The following is a 22,582-nucleotide window of genomic DNA, read 5'->3' on the forward strand; positions in this document are numbered from 1 at the left end:
ATCGCATTTTCTAGAGGGACATCTATCAGCGTTGCACTTGCGTCTCACAGAAGAGAGCCGCATGTTTAGAAAGCTATGTAAATTAATGTAAGTTCAACTTTTAAAAAACATGTCTCAAGACTTTATGGCGGTTTTCCTCATCCCACTGCATCTCATGTTTTTAAATGAAAAAGTATTTTTGTGATTGGTTTTCGGTCCTTTGTATTAAACTATACATATAATTGTTTAAGCAACTTTATTAATTATATATGGTTTATAAGCATTATTTTAAACATTATGCAAAGATAGTCGTGTTATTTTATTATGCTTTGAAGAAACGTGCATAATATTTTGCTCGATGCGCCCTCTTGTGGCCTCAGGAGAGAAGCCAACAGCTTTTTTTCCCCCAACTGAAATTATGCCTTTTAAATTCGAATATAATTCGAATATTGATAAAAAATTCGAATTTAGTTTTTCAGCCATTTTGACAGCCCTAACAGACAGCATGTTGAAGGCGCTCAGGCCGCCATTTTTTCTTTATTCTCAGAAAGCAATAATGTAGCAGTGGTCAAAACATCCGGTAGTGTACGTTTTCCAGGAAAGGGACAAATGCATGCTTCTTGTAAATACTAGTACCGTGCTTTGTGCATATTATTTTTTGACAGACAAAATGCTACATTCAGCTGTCGTAAATTTGTTGACTTTTTTTTTTAACCAGGAAATGAGTGGTTTTGATGCACAAAGTTGTTTTTATTGTCTCTTAGAACAAAACGATTTTATTTAAACCCATGAAAACGTAGATCTTGCTGTAAACAATAGTGAAAAATCACTTTTTAAAACTCTTGTTCCATTATTACCCCTTAGCAGATTTTGACTCGTTTTGCAATGTCCACTTGTTATACGATTAAAGATGTTGATACTAGGTGCAAATATGGTCTAGATTGTCACTGACTTTAATTTTTCATTCCTCTATTCAGAATAAATGTTTGAGTAAAATATTAAATGTGTATTGTTAATACACATTAAATGTTTTAATACAACTAATATTTCACGATCAGGAGGCTGTCAGCTGGGTATCACTGCCAAAGGTGAGCGTTTGAAGCACTGGTACGAATGCCTCAAGAACAAAGACAAGAAGATCGAGCGCTGGCATACTCTGCTCAACGAGAATCACATCTCCAGCGATTAGGCTCTCAAAGCATTCTGCATGCCCTTAAGTTGTACTCTGCCCATTTTTCAACTCCATTCCCCTCCACTATCTGCATATCTTGGGCTATACCGATCTTGCTCTTGTCCGGCTGACATGTGATATGCTTTCAAGAAACAAAATGTGATGCCTGGAGCTCTTCTGTTCACTGTGACCCACAGAAACGACTATAGGTTAGCACTGAAGTGTAAAAGAACTGCACAAATATGTCACGTTCACTAATCTGGCCACAGGAGCATTGTGATTTTAAGTGTAGAAACTCCAAATATTTATCTTAATTGTTGTGGCAATGCGTTAATATCACGTGTCTTAGCAATCTCTCTTATTAAAAAGCATTATGAAAAAAAAAAAGAGGCCGATACAGAAAGTATAAGCCCTATTTTAAGCAGTTTTAACCAGTCTAAGAATGTTTACAGGCCATATAGAATGTCAAGTAAAATGACTTAATTACGTTTAGCTACGTTTTTCAAATTTACACGAGTCAGTGTTATTTGAGATTCTCTGATATACTATTTATATTTTTTGTTAATATTTGTGAATTACATTTTATTTTTATATTTTCTGTTTTCACATTAATTTTAGTTAAAATTTTAGTAATTTTGCTGCATTTCTGTCATTTTAAAAAATGTCTATAGTTTTTATTTTTTTATTTTTATGTATTAGTGTTTTTTATTATTATTATTTCATTTTTTATTTTTTTATATTATTTTATTTTAATTAGAAATGTTGCCTTGGCAACTAGCTGAAATGATAGTTTTTATTATATTTTATTTAAAGTTAATGTTTATTTAATTTAATTTTTTTATGGTTTTAGTTTTAGTTAGCTATAATAACCCTGACATTAGGTCAGAAGAACTGGCTAGTTATTTCAAACAAATAGGAAGCAACAAGTAGGGATTTTTACAGATAAGACTAAATCCAAAGAATGTCCAAACTAGAACATTTTAAACCATTATCTGTTCAGAAATGATACTTTTAGACTTAGGCTAGGTGGTCTTCTAATCTAATTCGAATACGATTTTGCTTGGTACGTCTGGTTTACAACAACACTATTACTGTATGTAAGCACACTATTCGCTAAACCCTTCAAACATGCATCCCATTTATGGTCTATAATGTATTAAAAATACAATTACCTTGTTGACATTACCATTAACAACTACATTCATGGATAAATGAAATAGGATAGACTAAAAATAGTCCACTGCATCATGTGGCTGTGACGCAAGCCAAGATTACTGTAAGAAGAAAAAAGTACTGCAGTCCAATCACATGTGAACACTGAAAGGAAAGCACAGTTACAATGGAATGACCTCAACATTTCTATTCTTTGCTGTCATTATAACCAGCTCTTATGCATGAGAGTGTCTTTGATCATAGTCAGTACAGTTCAGTTGCCTTAATAAATAATAATTCACTCCCCCCAACAAACGTTTGTCGGTGACACTTCCGGGTTTTTTCGGGAACTCCAAAACAGAGCTGCTTTACATTACATCACTTCAGTTTGAGCTGAAAAAGACTGAAGAGTGATTTGTGCTGGGTTCAACTCCACATTTCCAAAAGAGTTTTGGAGCTTTGACGTATTTTAGCAAACTCAGTTACACAAATGATGATAATTCAGTGATCCTGGGCAGAATCATCTGCTCTAATACAGCATTTTCACAGGTCTTAAATCGAAGTCATGACATTAAATGTTACATTTTGCATACATAAAAATGTATATCTTTCTCTTTTTTTTTGACCAATAAAATATCTAAACATCAGTTTGAGCTACATTAAAGTGATTATTATGTTTTGAATATGGATATTTTTCTTACAAAAACGCATCGATTCGCTACAGAAGGCCTTTGTTCACCCCCCGGAGCCGTGTGAGACACTTTTTTTTTATGGATGGGCGCTTTTTATTTAACTTCTTTTGGACTGAAGCAATGCAACACCCGCTGAGTGGCATTAAACAGCTTGAAAGATCAAAGACCATTTTTAATTATAACTCCGACTGGATTCGTCTGAAAGAAGAAAGTCATATACACCTAGGATGCCTCGGGGGTGAGTAAAACGCAGCCTAATGTTTGGGTGAACTAACCCTTTAAATCACGATACATCTACTTGAGATGCAAATTGAACATTTCAAGTCTTGTTTTTTGAGAAATTGAACAAAATGAAGTGTTTATGCTTAAAACAACAAATATCTGTCAATGAGGCATGCAAACTTCTTTTTGCTTTAAATTAAGTTGATTTTCCTGAGCCCGTTGACTGATATTTGTTCTTGTTTTAATCATAAACTTACTTCATTTTGATCAATTTCTCAGAAAACAAGACTTCATATCCTATGTAATTTTGCTTCTCAAATAAATGTATCTTTATACAAAATAAAATTTAGCTTGGTCTTAAAAGGGTTACATTTACCTTCATAAATAGGACCCAATTGTACCACAGCTGCAGTTGGTAGATTTGCGTTTTACTAAGGCATCATGCAAATATTTAATTTACGAACAACTGATTTAATCTTTTGAACCGTAATTGTGGTGACAATATATTTCATATTGTATGTGGTATTTGGTCCTATAACACCAAAATACCATCATTAACCTTGAAAGGATATTCGAACGAAAACTTTTCAAAGCTGAAAACAAATATGAACATTTATGTGGTCAAATGTGTATTTAAGCAATAAAGATGCATTGCTTCTAAAAGCTGCTCGTGTGGAAAAACCCGGAAGTGTAGTCGTCCATTGTTTGGCATCACAGAAAATTTTAAAGGGTTCATGCCACGAGGAATCAATTTTCCTTGATGTTTTCATGTATAAGAGATCACTGTATTATAAAAACACTAAGTTGAAGAACACAAAATATCCTCCAAAAAGAGCATTTATTGTTACTACACAAAAAAAACAACTTGAAATGATTATATATTTTGAATGATAGCTATGGTTGAAGTCTCAAAGGGTAAGCGTCCCCAAAAGGGAGCATTTTGGTCAAGACTGGTGAAAAATGCTCACATATTAATACATTTAGACCATCTTTGAACAACAAAAAAATATATATTGCAAGTATTATAAATGAACCTTAAGAAATGTCAGAATTAAAAAAAAGAAAATGCATGACACGACCCCTATAATATTTTGTAGTCCAGATAAATCATTTAGCTCTTCAAAATGATGAATGTGATATTGCTGTATTTTTTCACGACACCTTATTCACATGCAGAGCTGTCTATGATATCTGTCATCTGCAAAAAACGAACAAAATAGCACACCAGTCTGACACTTTAACACCATATTTGCCCGTTTAGTTTGTGAATGTTTATTGGTATAAATTTGTTCTTCTTTCATTAATGATGCAATTGTATATATATATATATATATAGTGCATGTACTTGCACAGCAGGGAAGTGTTTACTGTATGTCTGAAGTTTGCATGTATAGATTTTACTTGGAGTTCAAAACACAGAGGCCAATAAAAGTCTAAATAAACTGCAGTCATTTGTTGACTTCATTTATGTGCACTGTGAAGTCTTTCATTGCATAATAGTATTATAGTTTTTTTTTTTTTTAAAGGAAAGCCTAAGTGTATTTTGCTTCATTTATCATGAAATGTTGATATACTGAATTACAAATGAATGAATTAATTAATACTGAAAATGATCGGAATCTTGTTTTTGTTATTTTGGATCTGTCCCATCTGGAGTGGCATGAATATCCAGATTTCTGCAATCATTTCAATGTAATTCATTATAGATTTTAGAGTAAACAGGATCTGATGAAGTTAATATCACTATATAAACACACATTTCATTTCTTGTAGAGCCTCCTTTAACAGAAAAACTTCCACTAAACATTTTCCGTAGCTGCTTATAAGACTTCTGACCAATTTTGGACAGTAGCCTACAATCTAATGAACACACTGTACTTTAGTCCCTCAGCCTCGTTTTCATTCCTGTCAAAAATTAAATATGGCTCTACCCTGTCTAATGTCTATTTCTGGGTTGTCTTGATAGCACAGCTCACAACATCTGAATTGGCTTGAAGTCAGGACTCACGAAAACATTGTGTGAGAACCTTTTGTTTTGTTTCTTGCGATTCATTCAGGAGTTTTCAAATATTTGCTAAAGAAAAGGCTGCATAAATATTGACATACTGACGTCTAATTGCGTTAGGGCACAGGCCAGACAATTCATTGTCAGATTTACAATACTAGACACAAGTCCACCCATTCTCTGGAACACGCACATAGAAACGGACCTCAACTTACACATTTTCAAGAAAAACGTACAGAATTTATTTGAATTCCAGTTGTTCATAAAATGTGTTCTGCTACTCTTTGTGCTCATGTATTTAAAACGTCATTGCCAATCACATTTAAAAACTATTTTAAACATTCTATATGAAAGTTACGTAAATGTAAGAATGTTATAAATATTGTTTTTTTTCCAATTTCAGAATACTTTAAATAATTCTTTCAGTATCCTTATATTTTTTATTAAAAATATGTCTGACATTATTTATAGAACCATTTTGTCTTCATCCTTTAACCCATCCATTTATCTTTATATTTAGGTTTTTTGGTTTATTTATCAGGTCATAAAATACTAAACAATCTCTAGAATGTGGTACGACATTGTTTCTCTAAACACAATGTTTCTTTACAAATGAAACAACCGGCAAACTGTGGTCTAAGACAAACATAATAAAGTAGTAAGTTGAAAAAAAAAAACGATGCTGAAACCTTCCAGTACTTCAGTAACTTCATTAGCAAATTATTTTATTTTAAAAGCAGATCTCTAATTATAAGATCAATGTCATTTTTTATATTAGAGTTCATCCATCCATCCATTTCTTGTGTTTTGTGGATCATAATATAGCATGCAGGTGACATCAAGTGTATATTCTGAGTGGCTGAATTGTTTTATTTTTCTTTACTTCAAAATTTTATGTTTTTAGTTTCCCATAGAGACTTATAATTATTTGGTGGTTATTTTCAACATGTGCATTTAAACACTACAAAATGACAAGATAGTAGCACTACGGTATTATTGTAAATTGAAGTTATTTCCTGTAAAATTAGATTGTAAATGTGATGCATTTAATAGCATTTTTGTAAACAATAAAAGAGCAATATTTAAACCCAATCTAATTCTACATTTATATAGACACTTCCTCTTTGTGTGAGAAATATGTTTGTGAAATTACCACCAAAAGTATTTAATTCCTATTCAGGGTTATTTCTTGTACCATTATTTTGTTTATCAACGTGTTTATATATATATATATATATATATATGTGTGTGTGTGTGTGTGTGTGTGTTTCACAACCATCTACACGCCATAACCCATTAATATATTAATAACAAAGCAAAAACTAGATTTGTGATAACTTGGCAAATTTTCATTAAGGATATGTTTTGCTGTGCTGATTTTTCTATCTCCCCCGACCAGTTCTCCAGTCCCTAATGTTGCATAACACTCCAGTTTATGCTGCCATTTTACTCCATTAATTTATACTATAAATATATTTCCTGTCTTGTGAAATCCACACACACTGATGCAATATTTTGTCTGCCTGCTTGATCAGATTGTAACAATGTCTAAACATAGCATTTTATATTGACACTTGACATTTTACTGTTAAACAGCCAAATAATACACAGCTGACAAACCCACAACCTTCCCAAGGTAAAATCCTTTTCTCCTATCGTGAATGTTATTGTATGTAATGTAACAGATTGTAAGCAGAATGTATTGTAACAGAAAGTCTAAAACTGAGAAAGAACCACACTGTGTGGACCATTATCTGCACTCATCAACAGGCGGTGAAACACAAGGCAACATATTTTTATGAGGGTAAATTTAGGGTGTTAAGAGAAAGTAAAGAAAATTTAAGAACCAAATTGAAGGGAACACAATACGTCAATATATTCTCTAGCGAGCAGAAAATGAGTTGTATTTAATTTGAGAGGTCTTGTTTTCTGAGAAATTGAGCAATTGTAATGATTTTTTTACGAGTAAAAAATAATAAATATCTGCCAATAGGCTCAGAAACCCCACTGACAGATATTTGCTCTTATTTTAAGCATAAACTCCCTTCATTTTATTCAATTTCTCAGAAAATAAGACTTCACCTATATCTTCATTTTGCATCTCAAGTAAATGTTTTTAAGGAAGTTAAGATATTTCTATTGCAAAACATGGCAAAAATACTGAGGAAGATTTGTTTTTTTAGTGCATACACCATGTAATGCCATGACTGTGAATTTAAAACTTCCTTTTTAAAGCTTTCATTTATGGAAGGACGAATTAAAGACTTTTAAGACCCACAGAAACACAGAAATGATGTGAGCTATGATTAGTTTGCAGTTTTATTTTCAAATTGTACTACATTCTGGCAGGCAGATTTTACTGGATGGACCAGTGGCGTCCTTCACCCTAAATTTTAATCTGTGTTTAATGCAAAGTGATGTTGTTGCTTCAAAAGAATAAAAATATATAACTCAAGTCACACAGATTAATTTCACACCAACTTCATGTTCTTTGATGTTTGACAAAAGAAAGAAGCCATACAGGGTTGGAACAACATGAGTGTGAGTAAATATAGAATTTAAAATGTTGGCCAAAGTATTTATGCATGCATTATGTGTGTCACTGCACATTATAGAGTTAAATGAGAATTTTAGCCATTTAGATTTTTATTCACCTTTTAATGCTATTTTTATTGATGTAAATTGCTTTCGATAAGGAAGAGATTAGACAATACAAGCAAAAGTGTAAAGTCAAGGACCATTATTGGCAATCAGTCTTTTTGACTGGTCACTGGGGCAGTACCTTTTCAAAAGGCACACCTTTGTACCTAAACAGTCCATATTGGTACCTTAAAGGTACATATTAGTACCGAAAAGCTACAAAAGTGTTCCTTTTTGAGAAGGTACCGCCCCAGAGATTTTTCATGTAGGAATGTCCTGTGATTCAAAATGAGGTAATCATTTTGAAAGAGCCTAATTAATTAAGACTTTGTGTGAATTGTTTCAAGTGGAATCTTCTATTTTTAACGTTCATAATCAGAAAAATCACAGTGTACTTTAACTACACATTTGATATTTGGTAATTTCCCTCACGAGAATAATAAAATACTATTCTACTATCATATCCTACACTGAAAAAAAAAACAATTGTGCAGAAAGAAACTATTTTCACTCAGAAATTTCTAGTAAATTTCACAAATTAAATAGAAAGGGTACGTACTGTAACACATTGAATTAAATGTGAAATTTTGAAGTAAATGTACTCCAATAATTGTTTTTTTTTACAGTGTAATTACTTTGATATAGTTTGAAACACTGTGATTTCATATTAAAATATGCACTTAAGCAGAACTTGGAATGTTTTCTTTAAAATGTCATATTCATACATTCAGAGGGTTAGAGACATTTTGACGCATATCCTCGCTCAGCCCCTCCTAGGCCTTCACACAAAAGAGGGTGGTATAAAATGGAAAACACAAGCGCTTTCCATCCTCAAACACCTGTGAAGGATCCACAGGACAAGCATGGGGAGACGCACCAGGATAGTCATATGGATGCTTGACTGGATTGTACTATACTTTGGAATAAATGCTACACAGACAGGTAAAAAAAAAAACTAACAAAAAAAACTTTTTTTTATATCGTATTATATGTTAAGTGAAGTAAATGAAAATACAGATTCTGTAATGTGAACTTGATTGTTTGATCAGAATGGGATCTTTTTAAATCCCCTGCCCTTCTTTTCCAGTTTTACGCCTTCTATTGTGACCATAAGCCAGAGATTCAGTTCGTGGTTAAGCAATCCTTAAGAAAGGCATTAGGATTTCCATTAAATAGTAAGAAGGCATTGTGTTAGATAATCTCAGTTTGACATTGATCAGTGATGTCAGCCTGACATTATTCACCAAGTGAGCACAATAAGTGTTATTCATTATATGTGACCTTGGAGCACAAAAGCAGTCTTAAGTCGCTGGGGTATATTTGTAGCAATAGCCAACAATACATTGTATGGGTCAAAATTATTGATTTTTCTTTTATGCCAAAAATCATTAGGATATTAAGTAAAGATCACGTTCCATGAAGATATTTTGTAAATCTCCTACCGTAAATATATCAAAACTTCATTTTTGATTAGTAATATGCATTGCTAAGGACTTCATTTGGACAGCTTTAAATATTTCAATAGTTTCAGATTGATTTCACCTATGTCTAGTTTAGTTCCTTGTTATCCCTATATATATCGCTCTGTGTTTGTATCTTGAGTCTTCAGTAGTTGTCTTTGCAAAGTTGTAGGGTTTGTGGATTGTCTTTTTTCCCAGAGTGGATTACCTTTTTTTTTGTCTGTTTAATAAAACTGCTGCAACTAGATCCAAGGCTCAACTCTTCCCTGCTACGTCCATGACATTATCCAGCACAGCCTCATTTTCATCTGCATGCATGCTACCCTGACTAAGGTCTTTATTACTTGTTTTATGGCTCCTCCAACAGATGACTTCATTTATAGAAGCACGTACCGGTGCCTTCATTACATCCTGGCACACTGCCCTAGATATGCTTGCTCAATTTTGAGAGCAAAGGTAAATGATTTCTTAGACACATAATTTTTAGGTGTTCAGCAAGGCTCTGTCATGTGCGTGTTTTTCATGTAAATAGGCCACCCACTTACAGAAGTAGTCTAGCAATTGACCTTTTTCTGTTTAGCAAAATACAGTTACACAAGCACACATGAAACAGACATGAAATGTAAAACAATATATATATATATATATATATATATATATATATATATATACTGAAAAAAAATTTGGTGTAAGCAAATTTCACTCAGAATTGCAAAGAATTGGTAAGTAACACATTGAATTGATTATGAAATGTTCAAGTAAAAGACTAGAATAGAATAATATTTTCTTGAAGAAAAAAATAACTTTGAATATTTTTATGCTTTACATTTATTTTTGTAATTTTAAAATGACAATAAAAGACTAAAAATGGTACGGTAAAAACCTGGCAAGTTCCCTTATGAAAAAACTGTCATAGATCTTATGGGACATTGCATGTAATTTTATAGTAAAATACTGTTAAATGTACAGTTTTTGGAAGTGAAAAGGAACAAGTAAGATTTATAGTGAGAAAGTCAAAAAAGACATTCCCAGAATTCCATATTTTTCGCTTTTCATTTGATGCAATTTCATCATTTCAATAATTGTTGTTTCTTCGTAGTTTTAGGGTTTTATGTTACATTTTATTGTTAAATTAAAGTTTATTGCACTATTTTAGAGTTATGTGTGTTATCATGAAGACGTGTGTTTATGACAGCTTGTGAAAAAGCTACTTTTGCTGAACTTTGGGTGGTTTTCTCTTATGCTTTTATAATGGTTGTCAGTATACTATAAAGGTTAAAAAAATGTTAGTATTTTGGGATATTAACATTATTTCAGTTAATGAAATATATGTTTCTTTAACTGACAATGTAAGTTGACTCTTTTGTTTACATAATATATGTGTGTGTACTGTGTATATTTATTATGTATATACAAATTCACACACATGCATGTATGTTTAAGAAAAATATGTTATGTTTATATATTAAATATATTTATAAATAATATAAATTATAAGAATGTACATATATATGCATGTAAATACATGTAAATATTTTACAAATATATACATGCATGTGTGTGCATTTATATATACAGTACATAATAAATATACACAGTACACATACATATATTATGTAAAAAAAACTTTTATTCTGGATGCGATTAATCACGATTAATCGTTTGACAGCACTAATATATATGTATAATTTTAGAAAAAATATATTGTCAGTTAGCCATTTGTAATTTTATATCAAATCCTGTTGTCTCACCTATAGGTGCTCATAACAAAGAAGTCTGTAGCACATGGGGTAACTACCACTTTAAGAAATTTGATGGAGATATTTTCCAGCTACCATCCACTTGTAATTATATCATGTGTGCAATGTGTGGAAGCAGCTACGAAGACTTCAACATTCAGTTGAGACGCCAAGTAGTAAATGACCAACCAATAATCACTAACATCACAATGAAGTTGGACAGCACTGTAGTGGAGCTCACCAAAAACTCTGTCACGGTGGACGGAAGAGTGTAAGAAAAAGTTATTTCTGGTGGCCAGAGTTATAGCAATTTTTGGAAAGTTTGTGATTCAATGTATATGTTTCCCGTTAGGATGAATCTGCCGTTTAGCCACTCTGGTATTCTTATCTATAAGAGTTCCTCCTACGTCAAAGTCACTGCTAAACACGGACTGGTGGCCATGTGGAACGATGATGACTCTTTCATAGTGAGTGTCACATCAATATGCAAAATATCTGATGTTTTTGTAAGAAAGTAGCTGTAATTGCTCCTTTTAGGTTGAATTGGACATGATGCACCTAAATAAGACCTGCGGTTTGTGTGGAGACTTCAAAGGCATCCAGCTACAAAATGAGTTAATCAAAGATGGTAAATAACACATGCAATAAATACATACTGCTTTTTTAGTTACATATAATATAGACATATGTTACCCTGGATCACAAAATCAGTCATAAGGGTCAAGCTGAATAAATAAGCTTTCCATTGTGGTTTGTTAGGATAGGACAATATTTGAAAATCTGGAATCTGAGGGGGCAAAAAAATCAAAATATTGAGAAAATCTCCTTTAAAGTTGTCCAAATTAAGTTCTTAGCAATACATATTACTAATCAAAAATTAAGTTTTGATATATTTACGGTAGGAAATTTACAAAATATCTTCATGGAACATGATCTTTACTTAATATCCTAATGATTTTTGGCATACAAGAAAAATCTATAATTTTGACCCATACAATGTATTGTTGGCTATTGCTACAAATATACCCCAGCGACTTAAGACTGAGCGACTTAAGACTGCTTTTGTGCTCCAGGGACACATATGAGGTGTATCCATAGAAAGTAATTTTCACAAAAAAAAAAAAAAACATGAAATTGGCGAGTTAAATTACTGCAGAAAATGAGTGAAATGTGTAAAATAACCTGATATCTGCTGACATCTCAGTGCCAATGTGATTTTTATAAAACAACGAACCTGAAACATGTTTTATATGTATAATTATATAAAACTCATCTTTAATTAAGACGTTGACAGATCTCCATATGACTATGGATACTTCGCAAAATCGGATAGTTCAACAGAGAGTTGTATGGAACAGATGAGTTCAACAAAGCCATGCAAAGAAATGGTAGGTTCTCTATGGATCTTCACTATTTGATATACTATCCTATATTTATTTTATTTTTGTTTTATTATTGTCTTTGTTTTTTCTTCCCCAATGGCAGCCATATTAACCATACGTAGGAAAGTAATGAAATTTGGCACACTGATTCTGTGACCCTAGCAGCATCACCACCAGCTAAAAAAGTCACTTTTATTCTGATCATAATTTTTATTAATTTCATCCAGAAGCAAAATGTACATTTCTTTCATTTTATTAAAACTCTAGCCATTACACTGTCCAACATATTTAAATGTGACATTAATGTTTAGGCTACTTTTCCTAGAAGTCTTGTCTATACTGCCTCAAATGATTTCCAGATCAAGCCAGAAGAGAATTTAGATTTTTGCCTTGGTTCAGAACTTATGGAATTACAAACATGCATAACAATAATGATCCAAAATGAGTACTGTATCTCACAGACTTCAAATCAGTGGTTACAACCAGCAGTACTTTGTTTCGCATGTTTGAGTAGCAGATGCACGTAACATATTTTGTGTAGATAGTTCACGCCAAATGAAAGCATGAACTGGTGCTGCAAATGCAAACACTGCAAAATTTCTCTATGAAGTTGAGCACCACTATTTCTGATACCCTGTCTTTGCCTTAGCTCGTTATGTTTATTATGTACTTCCATCATGTCTTCTTGCTTCATGCTTTTTCTAGACACCAGTATGTGAGCAGCTGCTTTCAGGCCCATCTTTCAGCAGTTGTAAGGACCTCGTACCTCTTGACTCCTTCATCAAAGCCTGTGAATTGGACATGTGTTTCTGCACCAACAGAACCAGATCCTTTTGTGTTTGCAGAACCATCTCAGAATATTCTCGCCAGTGCATCCAGGCGGGTGGAAAGCCTGACCCGTGGACGACTGAGCAGTTCTGTGGTAAGTTAAAACTTTTCAGCAGCCTGTTCCAAACCTGTTTGAACTTTAAGTCTGAATGGCTTTAACATCATTGATCTGTTTTTAGATAAATCGTGTCCTTACCACAATATGGTGCATGAAGATTGCGGAAACCCTTGTATCAACACTTGTTCAAACCCTGACAGAAGCCATATTTGTGAGGACCAATGCATCGAAGGGTGTTTCTGTCCTGAAGGTATAATCTGATTTTAAATGTACAGTTGCTTGCTTTTATAGCTTTTTTTCTTCATGCAAATGGCATTGCTCAGATTGCTATGATATACTGTGTTATAGGATACCTGTTTGATGACCTCTCTGATAGAGGTTGTATTGCCCAGAATCAGTGTCCCTGCATCCACAATGGAATAATATATGAACCTGGACAGACTTACAGAAGTAACTGTAAAGAATGGTGATTATATATATTTTTTTGCTTTATTTTGTACCTCTTCATTACCTTCCGATTGTTTTCCTCTGATATTATACACTCTTAAAAATAAAGGTGCTTCAAAAGGTTCTTCACAGCGATGCCATAGAAGAACCATTTTTGGTTCCACAAAGAACCATCCAGTCAAAGCTTCTTTAAAGAACCATCTCTTTCTTACAATCGTTTTTTTATAATCTGAAGAACCTTCTTTCGCCACAAAGAACCTTTTGTGAAACAGAAAGGTTCTTCAGATGTTAAAGGTTCTTTATGGAACCATTTAGACAAAAAGGTTCTTCTATGGCATCGTGAAGCACCTTTATTTTTAAGAGTGTACTGTTTCTTGTTACAGTGGAAAAAGTTTGTATTTTTATTTTTTGGACAAAGAAACCTAACACTTTATTTAAACTTTATTCACCATGAAGCACTTGTGTCGATAATCTATGGAGCTGCGAAGACAGAGATTGCCCAGGGACTTGCTCTGTAGAAGGTGGTTCCCATATTACCACTTACGATGGGAGGACTTACAGTTTTCATGGAGACTGTGCTTACGTTCTTTCTAAGGTCAGTCTTTTCTGACAGTGTAACATGTACTTCAGTCCATAGTCTACTATCCAGATTAATTTGTCAACTCATCCAAATACATCCAAAGCATACTAAAGATGCAGTGCAATGAAGTGATTTACTTGTCATGGCTTACTAACAATCTTGCCCTCCACCAAGCTTGTGTCTACTCAACATTCACATCCAGAACGTTAAATATCATGTTTGACTGAAAACCCCTAGTTGTATGGCAAGAGCTGTGTAAAAACCGTTTAAAATGTCTAATTTTGTGTTGATGTTAAGCTGTAATTTTTGATAATCACATGTGTTTGCATCAGATACATATATGTGTCTTGGCAAACTCTATTTTCGAAGTACACTGTCTACTCAACATTCACATCCAGAATGTTAAATATCATGTTTGACTCTGAAAACCCCTAGTTGTATGGCAAGAGCTGTGTAAAAACTGTTTAAAATGTCTAATTTTGTGTTGATGTTAAGCTGTAATTTTTGATAATCACATGTGTTTGCATCAGATACATATATGTGTCTTGGCAAACTCTAGTTTCGAAGTACACTACAATGTATTTAGTTATTTTAAGCACATTCAACTAACACAGTGTTTAAGTGTTGCAAAGCTTGTGATGCTTAAAATGCTGCATTATAGAGTATTTTGTTATTATTAATTTGACCTTAGAAATTGACCTGAAATCAAACCAACTTTATTATGTATTACATGTTGCACAGATGAATGTTTCTGGCAAAATGTCACATCATTATGTGCTGGTGTCACATCTGTATTTCAGCAGACCAGTGACAATGAGTTTACAGTTTTGGGGGATCTGATGAAATGCGGTTTCACTGACACTGAAACATGTCTGAAGGCAGTAACACTTTCTTTCTCAAAGAGGAACACAGTAAGTTATTGTAAATTCAAAATTAAATTTATATCACTACAGTTAATTTATTTGCATAGTATTTTTTTAATCATTCTCAGAGAATCTCTTTGCATTTGAATCTGTCCTTGCAAATGAATGTCGCGAATTTTAGGTGTTCAGCATCCAGTCTGATGGAAAAGTGTTTGTTAATAAAACGTTTTCACAGCTCCCTCTTTCCATAGGTAGGTTATCAATTCAGTTTGCTTTTCTTGCAATTTTACAACACACATTGTTCTTAAGAGAAATATAATGAAATAACTAAACAGCACAAAATTAACTCTTTTTTTTCTGTAGCTGACGTGATGATTTTCAAACCCACCACATTTTTCATCATCGTCCAGACATCTTTTGGGCTTGAGCTGGAGATCCAGCTCATATCAGTAATGCAGGTTTACATAAAAGTTGATGCGACTTACAAGCAGAAAACAAATGGTAAGAAAAGTTGTATATTAACAGTGTTATCTTACAATTCCTATATAACTATAAAAGTACCAGCGTTGCTCCTTCATTTGAATTATGATGGAATAAGTTAATGGTAATGTACAACAGCTACAGGCCATATATGGCCAGTACATTTTCAATTGACATTCCATGCATTCAAAAGATTCTAGTTTTCTGTTTTTGATGAAGGTTAAATGACTTTTTGCAAAGTTTAAAAACAAATGGGCAAAATTATGTCAATTTTTTGCTAGGTTTGTGTGGGAACTTCAATAGTATTCAAGCAGATGACTTCATAACTGTTAGTGGATCTCCTGAAGCTACAGCAGTAGACTTTGCCAATGGCTGGAAAGCACGAGCCAACTGCCCTGATGTTAAAAACAGCTTTGAGGATCCCTGCAGTCTCAGCTTAGATAACGGTATATCTCGATTCACTATAGATGAGATAATGGCGCCTGTGCTGTCATGTAATAGCTCTTTGCTCTTCTTTATTGCAGAGATATATGCTAAGAAATGGTGCTCTCTGCTGTCAGACCCTAATGGGGTGTTTGCTCCATGCCACAAAGAGATCAGCCCTGATTTCTATCAAATGGTGAGTTTAAGAGTCCTGCTGATAAATCTAAGCATACGTTTCTTTTGAGATTGGGCCAACACTTTTTAACCCAACAGATCTGCATGTACGATGCCTGTAATTGTGAGAAAAGTGAAGACTGCATGTGTGCCGCTTTGTCTTCATACGTACACAGCTGTGCTGCAAGAGGGATTCATCTGTCTCACTGGAGAAACATTGCATGCAGTAAGTGATTCATTCAAACCTTTAAAAAGCATTAAACATAAGACTATTAAACAGAGGATAGTTGAGTGTACTGGACATGTAGATACCACATGCTTTGGTGGTTGTTCAAATAAATATATAAATGTTTTTTTGTTCACAGGTAAATTTTCAGCCAGCTGTTCCAGCAATATGGTTTATTCTTACAAAGTTCAAAACAACAGTCGTCCCTGTCGTTGCAACAGTGACCCAGACTTCACTTGTGTTGTCACATTTGAGCCTGTAGATGGGTGTATCTGTGCCGAGGGAACATTCCTTGATGAAGGAGCAAACTGTGTCCCCTTATCTAGTTGTTCCTGCTACAGCAAAGGCTCAGTGATTCTCCCAGGAGAAGTTATCAACAGGGATGGCACCATGTGGTATGAGTCCCAATCTCTGTTAGTAGGGCACTGACGTTTATAACTTTAAAATAATGAGAGTCTAAAATGATTACGGTGCGGTCACATTAGCCAAAATTCAACTAAATGTTGTGGGTAAAAAAAGTTTGTTGTCTGTTGTCATACAGTGTAGCCAAGTATGAAGCACAGTTCACACAAAAGTAACTTTAAAACCTAGTAGCTTTCTGTTGGTCAACATGGCAAATTTCAGTCTGAATGAACAATATAATGGCGTTAATAGGAAGACTAATTAAAAAATGTAAGTAAACAACTCACATACGTAGATATAAACACTTTGTTACGTCAAAATAAGACTTAAAATGGCATGAAAACATGATCTGTGGGAGTTTTTAGTCAGCTTTTAATCAGCTTGGTGACATTTAAAGTAAATCTCCGTGTCAGTGACCAATATTTACCAAGTTTTGATGACTGATGATCCGTAAAATTAAAAAATATTTAAAAGCGAATTCTTAAAAAGAATAGCTGAACATAGCCTGTTCACAAATAAAATATATTGTTTAAATTGTTACTGCCTTGAGTTTTCATTTTGGAATAAATGTAAAATGCTTAAAAACATTTATGTAGACATTTGCACTGGAAAACAAGACAAGAACACTGAGGAAGAGCATCACTTTTTTTGCAGTGAGATCAGAACAGTAAAAAAAAAAAATGGTTAATGGAAATCTGTTGGAAGTATTTTCAAACCATAAAGTGTTGCAAGTGTTAACATTTAGAGACCATACTGATGCATTGTGTTTCATTCAATGTATTCCTTCAATATTTTATGTGGTCTTAAAAAGTCTTACATTTACCTACATAAAGCCTGCAGATTTTTATTTTAATGATTTCTGTTTCAGCACTTGCAAGGATGGGAAACTCAGTTGCATTGGACAGAGAATTATCCAACAATGTGAGTACTCCCACAAATTAGTGTACTTATTAAAAACGTCATGGGTTACGCATGTAACCATAGTTCCCCGAGAGGGAAGGAGAAACTGCGTAACCTAGGGGATACTTTGGGGAATACCATCAGCATGACCGTTGTCTTAAGATGTGTGAAAACACTTCCAAATTCATTGGTCTGTGACTTCATTAGAGGGGTGCGCTGGAGTATAAGAGGGTGCCTGTGTCAACTTCTTTGTCTGAAGGAGACGTTAAACAGGCAGGTCCTAGGCGTGACAAGGGGATGCAGTGTCTCGTTCCCTCTCGGCATAACCTGAGACGTTCCCCTTCAAGGGAACTCCACACTGAGTCCCATAGGGGACACTTTGGGGAACGAAATACCCACTACGCCATGCCTCGGTGCATGCCTGACCAACCTGGTGAGAGAGAACCAAACAATGGCAAACTCAGGAGAGACATCAAGGAGAGGCGTCAGATAGACTTCCTGTCAGTCGCCTCTCTGAGGTCTCCCCTCCTCTTCTTAGCATCGCGCTTCCTCTGTGCTCGACTGGCAACACTAAGCTTCTGGTCCTGTCTCCGATCCTCAGATCGTGACGGGCGAGCCCCCTCAGAGGCTTGAGGAGAGGATCTCACATCCCGTGAGAATAGGGACAGGCGAGAGAGGACCTTCCTCATCGGAAATGTATCACAATGAGTGCATTTAGTGCACTGAACACGTGTGCTCCTCGCCGAGACACATAACACAAAGGTCATGTGTGTCCTCAGGTTTCAGAAATCTCAGACACGTAGGCACATATTTCCTAAAATGCTCGCTTGACTTCTTACTTTTTATAGTGCTGAACAAACAAACGGCTCCTGAAGACAAAAAAGCTGATGACGTGCATTACCGGCGCCCTCTTAAACTCTCGGGCACCCTGCTAATGACGTCACGTGCTGCGTGGTCCAATGAATTTGGAAGTGTTTTCACACATGCTTCAGACACCGGTCATGTTGATGGCATTCCCCAAAGAGTCCCCCAGGGGACGCAGTGTGGATTTCCCTTGAAGGGGAACTATTGCTTTCTATTTAATTGCATGTCATGAAGTTAATTTAGCATAAATACTGATTGGAGCTGGCCAAAACTAACTGATACTGAGGTTTTTAGTAAAACCAAAAATAATAGAATTGTCATCATCTGCTCACCCTCATTTTGCTTCATACCTGTATGATGTCCTCGTGAAACATAAAAGGAGTTACATAAAATGTCCAGTCGGCTGTGATAGTAACCATTTAAAATAGTCCGTACGATTTCAGTGATATATTCATGCACCATTTATGGCTTTATGTGCCAGTTAAATTAGTTCCTTTGCTTTTCTTGATATCACTAATAAATGTCTTGTCTATGCCATCAGCTTGTCCCCAACCTACGGTGTTCTTTGACTGCACTAGTGCTGCTCCTGAATCTACAGGATCAGAGTGCCAAAAGAGCTGCAGCACGTTAGATATGGCTTGTGTGAGTGTTTAAAATTGGTTTCTAAACACTATCCTAAGGCAAATAGTTAGAAAAAAGTTGCACAAGATATATTTTCATTTTAATATAATGCAACTTTCCAAAACAGATTAGCACTGAGTGCATCTCCGGCTGTATGTGTCCGTCTGGGCTGGTATCAGATGGTAGGGGCAGCTGCATCAAAGAAGATCTTTGTCCTTGCATTCACAATGGCATTGTACACCAACCTGGAGATACAATCAAAGTGGACTGCAATAGCTGGTAAAATCTCATTTAAACTATTATTCTATTTTTGCTATCACAGGGGAATTGTCAGGGTTTTTTTTCTGAACCATTGTTTGCACTAACACATCTCAAATTATGTATTGTGTTTGATAGCATCCTGTGGTATGAAATGGCATTTTAAATATATTCTCTAAATTCTCTTTTCTTAAGAGGTTTATTTTTTCAAGCTTGTCTATTTTCTATTTGTATGATCTGTTCATGCCCACCTGAGGGTTAAGTTTAGAGGTGGACCTTCATGGGAACATTTTACTTACAAATCATTCGTTTAAAATCAGAAATGATAAGTTGGATGGCACAGATTCATACAAAACTGCCTATTTGTATAACACATAGAGTATGAATATTTACATCTGTGTATGCAGTACCTGTAAGGATAGGAAATGGGAATGTACCACAAACCCGTGCCATGCAACCTGCTTAGTTCATGGAGATGGCCATTACGTTACATTTGATGGAAAGAGATACACTTTTGATGGAGAATGTGAATACACATTAATCACAGTAAGTACAGAATAAATATATACAATACACTTTGATTTAATTTGCTTATATAAAATTCTGCTTACAAATGTTTATGATAACATTATTAAAATATAATAATAATAACCTAGCTGCAACTGAATTGTGGGTGCTGCTATAGAGATTAAATGACACACTGCAAGCTCAGTCTAGGGACTTCTGAATATTATCAATACAAATATTAGTAAGCCAAAAAATAATAAAAGTTTTAATATTAATACAAAGACAAATCTGTGTGATTTGTACAGGATTATTGCGGACATGCCAATGCCAGTGGTACTTTGCGAGTTCTCACTGAAAACATACCATGTGGATCTACTGGCACCACTTGCTCTAAGGCTGTCAGACTCTTCCTTGGGGTGAGAGTGCTTGGATTGCTAAACCGTTTTATATATATATCACAGGTGCCTGATAAATACATGTATTTTCTTCTTTTAGAACAAGGAGCTCAAATTGACAGATGGAGGTTATCAGATTCTTCACAGAGATGGGGGAATGGACATTCCTTACCAAATTTTGATAAGAGGAATGTACATGGTCATTGAGGCAAATAATGGACTAATTGTCATGTGGGACCAGAGGGCAAATATGTTCATCAAACTCAGTCCAAACTTTAAGGTGAGAAATAAATCTACAGTGATGTATCATTGAATAACTGCCTCAGAGACTACAGCTTATTGTTTAGATTGAGTTGTCTTGAAAGGCTGTTATAGTTAACATGCTTCTTGTTCTGTCACAGGGTGCTGTTTGTGGTCTTTGCGGGAACTTTGATGGGAACGCAAACAACGACTTCATGTTGAGAAGTCAGGAGGTGGTAGTTAAACCCTTGGACTTTGGAAACGATTGGAAAGAGTCTAATAGCTGTCCTGTTACTATGGAAACGAGAAATCCCTGCTCAAATAACCCTTACAGGAAATCATGGGCTCAGAAAGAATGTAGTATCATTACGAGTGGAGTTTTTACAACATGTCATTCTCAAGTAAGTTAACATGCAGCATGGTGAGCTTGTACAATACCCTGTTGTTCTTGTACATATAATCGAATTGCATTTTTCTTATTAAGGTGGATCCCAATCATTTTTATGATGCTTGTGTGAGAGACTCATGTGCTTGTGATAGCGGTGGGGATCATGACTGTCTGTGTGCTGCTGTAGCAGCCTATGCACAAGAATGTAATGAGGCTGGAGCCTGCGTTGCCTGGAGAACACCTAAAATATGCCGTGAGACACTGTTAATTTTCTTAGTTTAATTTGAATCACTGAAAGAGACAATCAAAAAAAAAAAAAAAAAAAATTAAAAAAAAACTTTTTTTTTTCCTCTTACAGCGTTGTTCTGTGATTATTACAATGCTCCTGGGAAATGTGAGTGGCAGTACAAACCTTGCGGAGCTCCTTGTCTGCAGACCTGCAGAAATCCAACTGGGCAGTGCTCAAGTCAGATACTAGCACTTGAAGGTAAAAAAAAAACTGGCCTTTTATCTCATGAGTGCAATGTCCAAACTTCACAAAACTTGGTTCACATAGACAACAGAACATTATGAGTAAACATGCCAAATTTGAACATTTTATGTTTCTAGATGGTGCTATAAATAAAGAAAAACTTAAAAACATCGCCTTGTGTGTTGACATTTATCCCCAATACAACTTTATGAAAAATGTATGGAAATTGATAATTGCTGCCTGTGACTGCATTTATGGATTATAATTGTTAGCAGAATTAAATTATAGTCTTTTTTTGGCTAAAGAACCTTAAGATATTTCGAACCTTGAGATGCAATCTATGTCACATAGTTAATTTTGTGTTTTGTATTTTATTTTCATTTTATAAGGTTGTTACCCCAAATGTCCCACTGGACATCCTTACTTTGATGAAGATACAATGAAATGTGTTACAAAGGAGCAGTGTGGCTGTTATGACAAAGAGGGGAAACATTACAGCGATCAGGAGACAGTTCCTTCAATAGAAAACTGTCAAATATGGTATGCTATCATTTCATGTATACAAATACAGTCTACCGTCATAAACTGTAGTTTTAATTTTAAAACTGTTTGTTCTTAAAGCTATTGCAAGTCCATGGAGATCAACTGCAAATACAATGCAACTGGTAAGAAAAATGTTTACATATTCCTTCATCTATACTTTATCAGCACTTCATTTTTCACTTAATTAATTAAGCAAATGTCTTTATTTCTAAAATTGCAGCTTGCACCTGCACATTCAAAGGGAACAAATATATGCATGGAGACACAATATATAATACTACAGATGGGTTTGGCAGCTGCATGACAGCTGTCTGTGACGAACATGGAATAATTCAAAAGACTTCATACCCTTGTCAAACATCATATTCAACAACGACCTTTACTTCACCAACTATCTTTGACTTTTCCAGTAAAACAGCAGGTAACGGTTTTACTACTATCTTCTCAAGTACAAGATTTTAGTTATATATA

General features: G+C 34.6%; 2 protein-coding genes across 2 annotated transcripts in view; both read left to right on the plus strand.

The window, feature by feature from the left end:
* LOC107675390 (rabphilin-3A-like) overlaps window positions 1-1,280 on the plus strand; it is a 24,514-nt gene extending 23,234 nt beyond the window's left edge. Inside the window, exon 14 of the mRNA XM_016469700.1 lies at window positions 1,038-1,280. Coding sequence (XP_016325186.1) covers window positions 1,038-1,168 — 131 coding nt within the window. The 3' untranslated portion in view covers window positions 1,169-1,280. The remainder of the gene's footprint in view (window positions 1-1,037) is intronic.
* A 2,832-nt stretch (window positions 1,281-4,112) lies between these two features.
* Window positions 4,113-22,582, plus strand: part of LOC107675391 (mucin-5AC) — a 20,935-nt gene continuing 2,465 nt past the window's right edge. The window contains exons 1-27 of the mRNA XM_016469701.1: window positions 4,113-4,131; window positions 11,079-11,331; window positions 11,413-11,527; window positions 11,598-11,688; window positions 12,345-12,448; window positions 13,148-13,364; window positions 13,450-13,578; window positions 13,677-13,794; window positions 14,232-14,370; window positions 15,156-15,266; window positions 15,400-15,469; window positions 15,582-15,719; window positions 15,980-16,144; window positions 16,223-16,317; window positions 16,395-16,521; window positions 16,661-16,916; window positions 17,792-17,844; window positions 19,229-19,329; window positions 19,436-19,587; window positions 19,974-20,112; window positions 20,379-20,489; window positions 20,569-20,748; window positions 20,870-21,109; window positions 21,193-21,349; window positions 21,455-21,583; window positions 21,958-22,108; window positions 22,190-22,233. Coding sequence (XP_016325187.1) covers window positions 4,113-4,131; window positions 11,079-11,331; window positions 11,413-11,527; window positions 11,598-11,688; window positions 12,345-12,448; window positions 13,148-13,364; window positions 13,450-13,578; window positions 13,677-13,794; window positions 14,232-14,370; window positions 15,156-15,266; window positions 15,400-15,469; window positions 15,582-15,719; window positions 15,980-16,144; window positions 16,223-16,317; window positions 16,395-16,521; window positions 16,661-16,916; window positions 17,792-17,844; window positions 19,229-19,329; window positions 19,436-19,587; window positions 19,974-20,112; window positions 20,379-20,489; window positions 20,569-20,748; window positions 20,870-21,109; window positions 21,193-21,349; window positions 21,455-21,583; window positions 21,958-22,108; window positions 22,190-22,233 — 3,604 coding nt within the window. The remainder of the gene's footprint in view (window positions 4,132-11,078; window positions 11,332-11,412; window positions 11,528-11,597; window positions 11,689-12,344; window positions 12,449-13,147; window positions 13,365-13,449; window positions 13,579-13,676; window positions 13,795-14,231; window positions 14,371-15,155; window positions 15,267-15,399; window positions 15,470-15,581; window positions 15,720-15,979; window positions 16,145-16,222; window positions 16,318-16,394; window positions 16,522-16,660; window positions 16,917-17,791; window positions 17,845-19,228; window positions 19,330-19,435; window positions 19,588-19,973; window positions 20,113-20,378; window positions 20,490-20,568; window positions 20,749-20,869; window positions 21,110-21,192; window positions 21,350-21,454; window positions 21,584-21,957; window positions 22,109-22,189; window positions 22,234-22,582) is intronic.

Source organism: Sinocyclocheilus anshuiensis, unplaced genomic scaffold (genome assembly GCF_001515605.1).
Source record: "Sinocyclocheilus anshuiensis isolate Anshui unplaced genomic scaffold, SAMN03320099.WGS_v1.1 scaffold1081, whole genome shotgun sequence".
NCBI classification, from domain to species: domain Eukaryota; kingdom Metazoa; phylum Chordata; class Actinopteri; order Cypriniformes; family Cyprinidae; genus Sinocyclocheilus; species Sinocyclocheilus anshuiensis.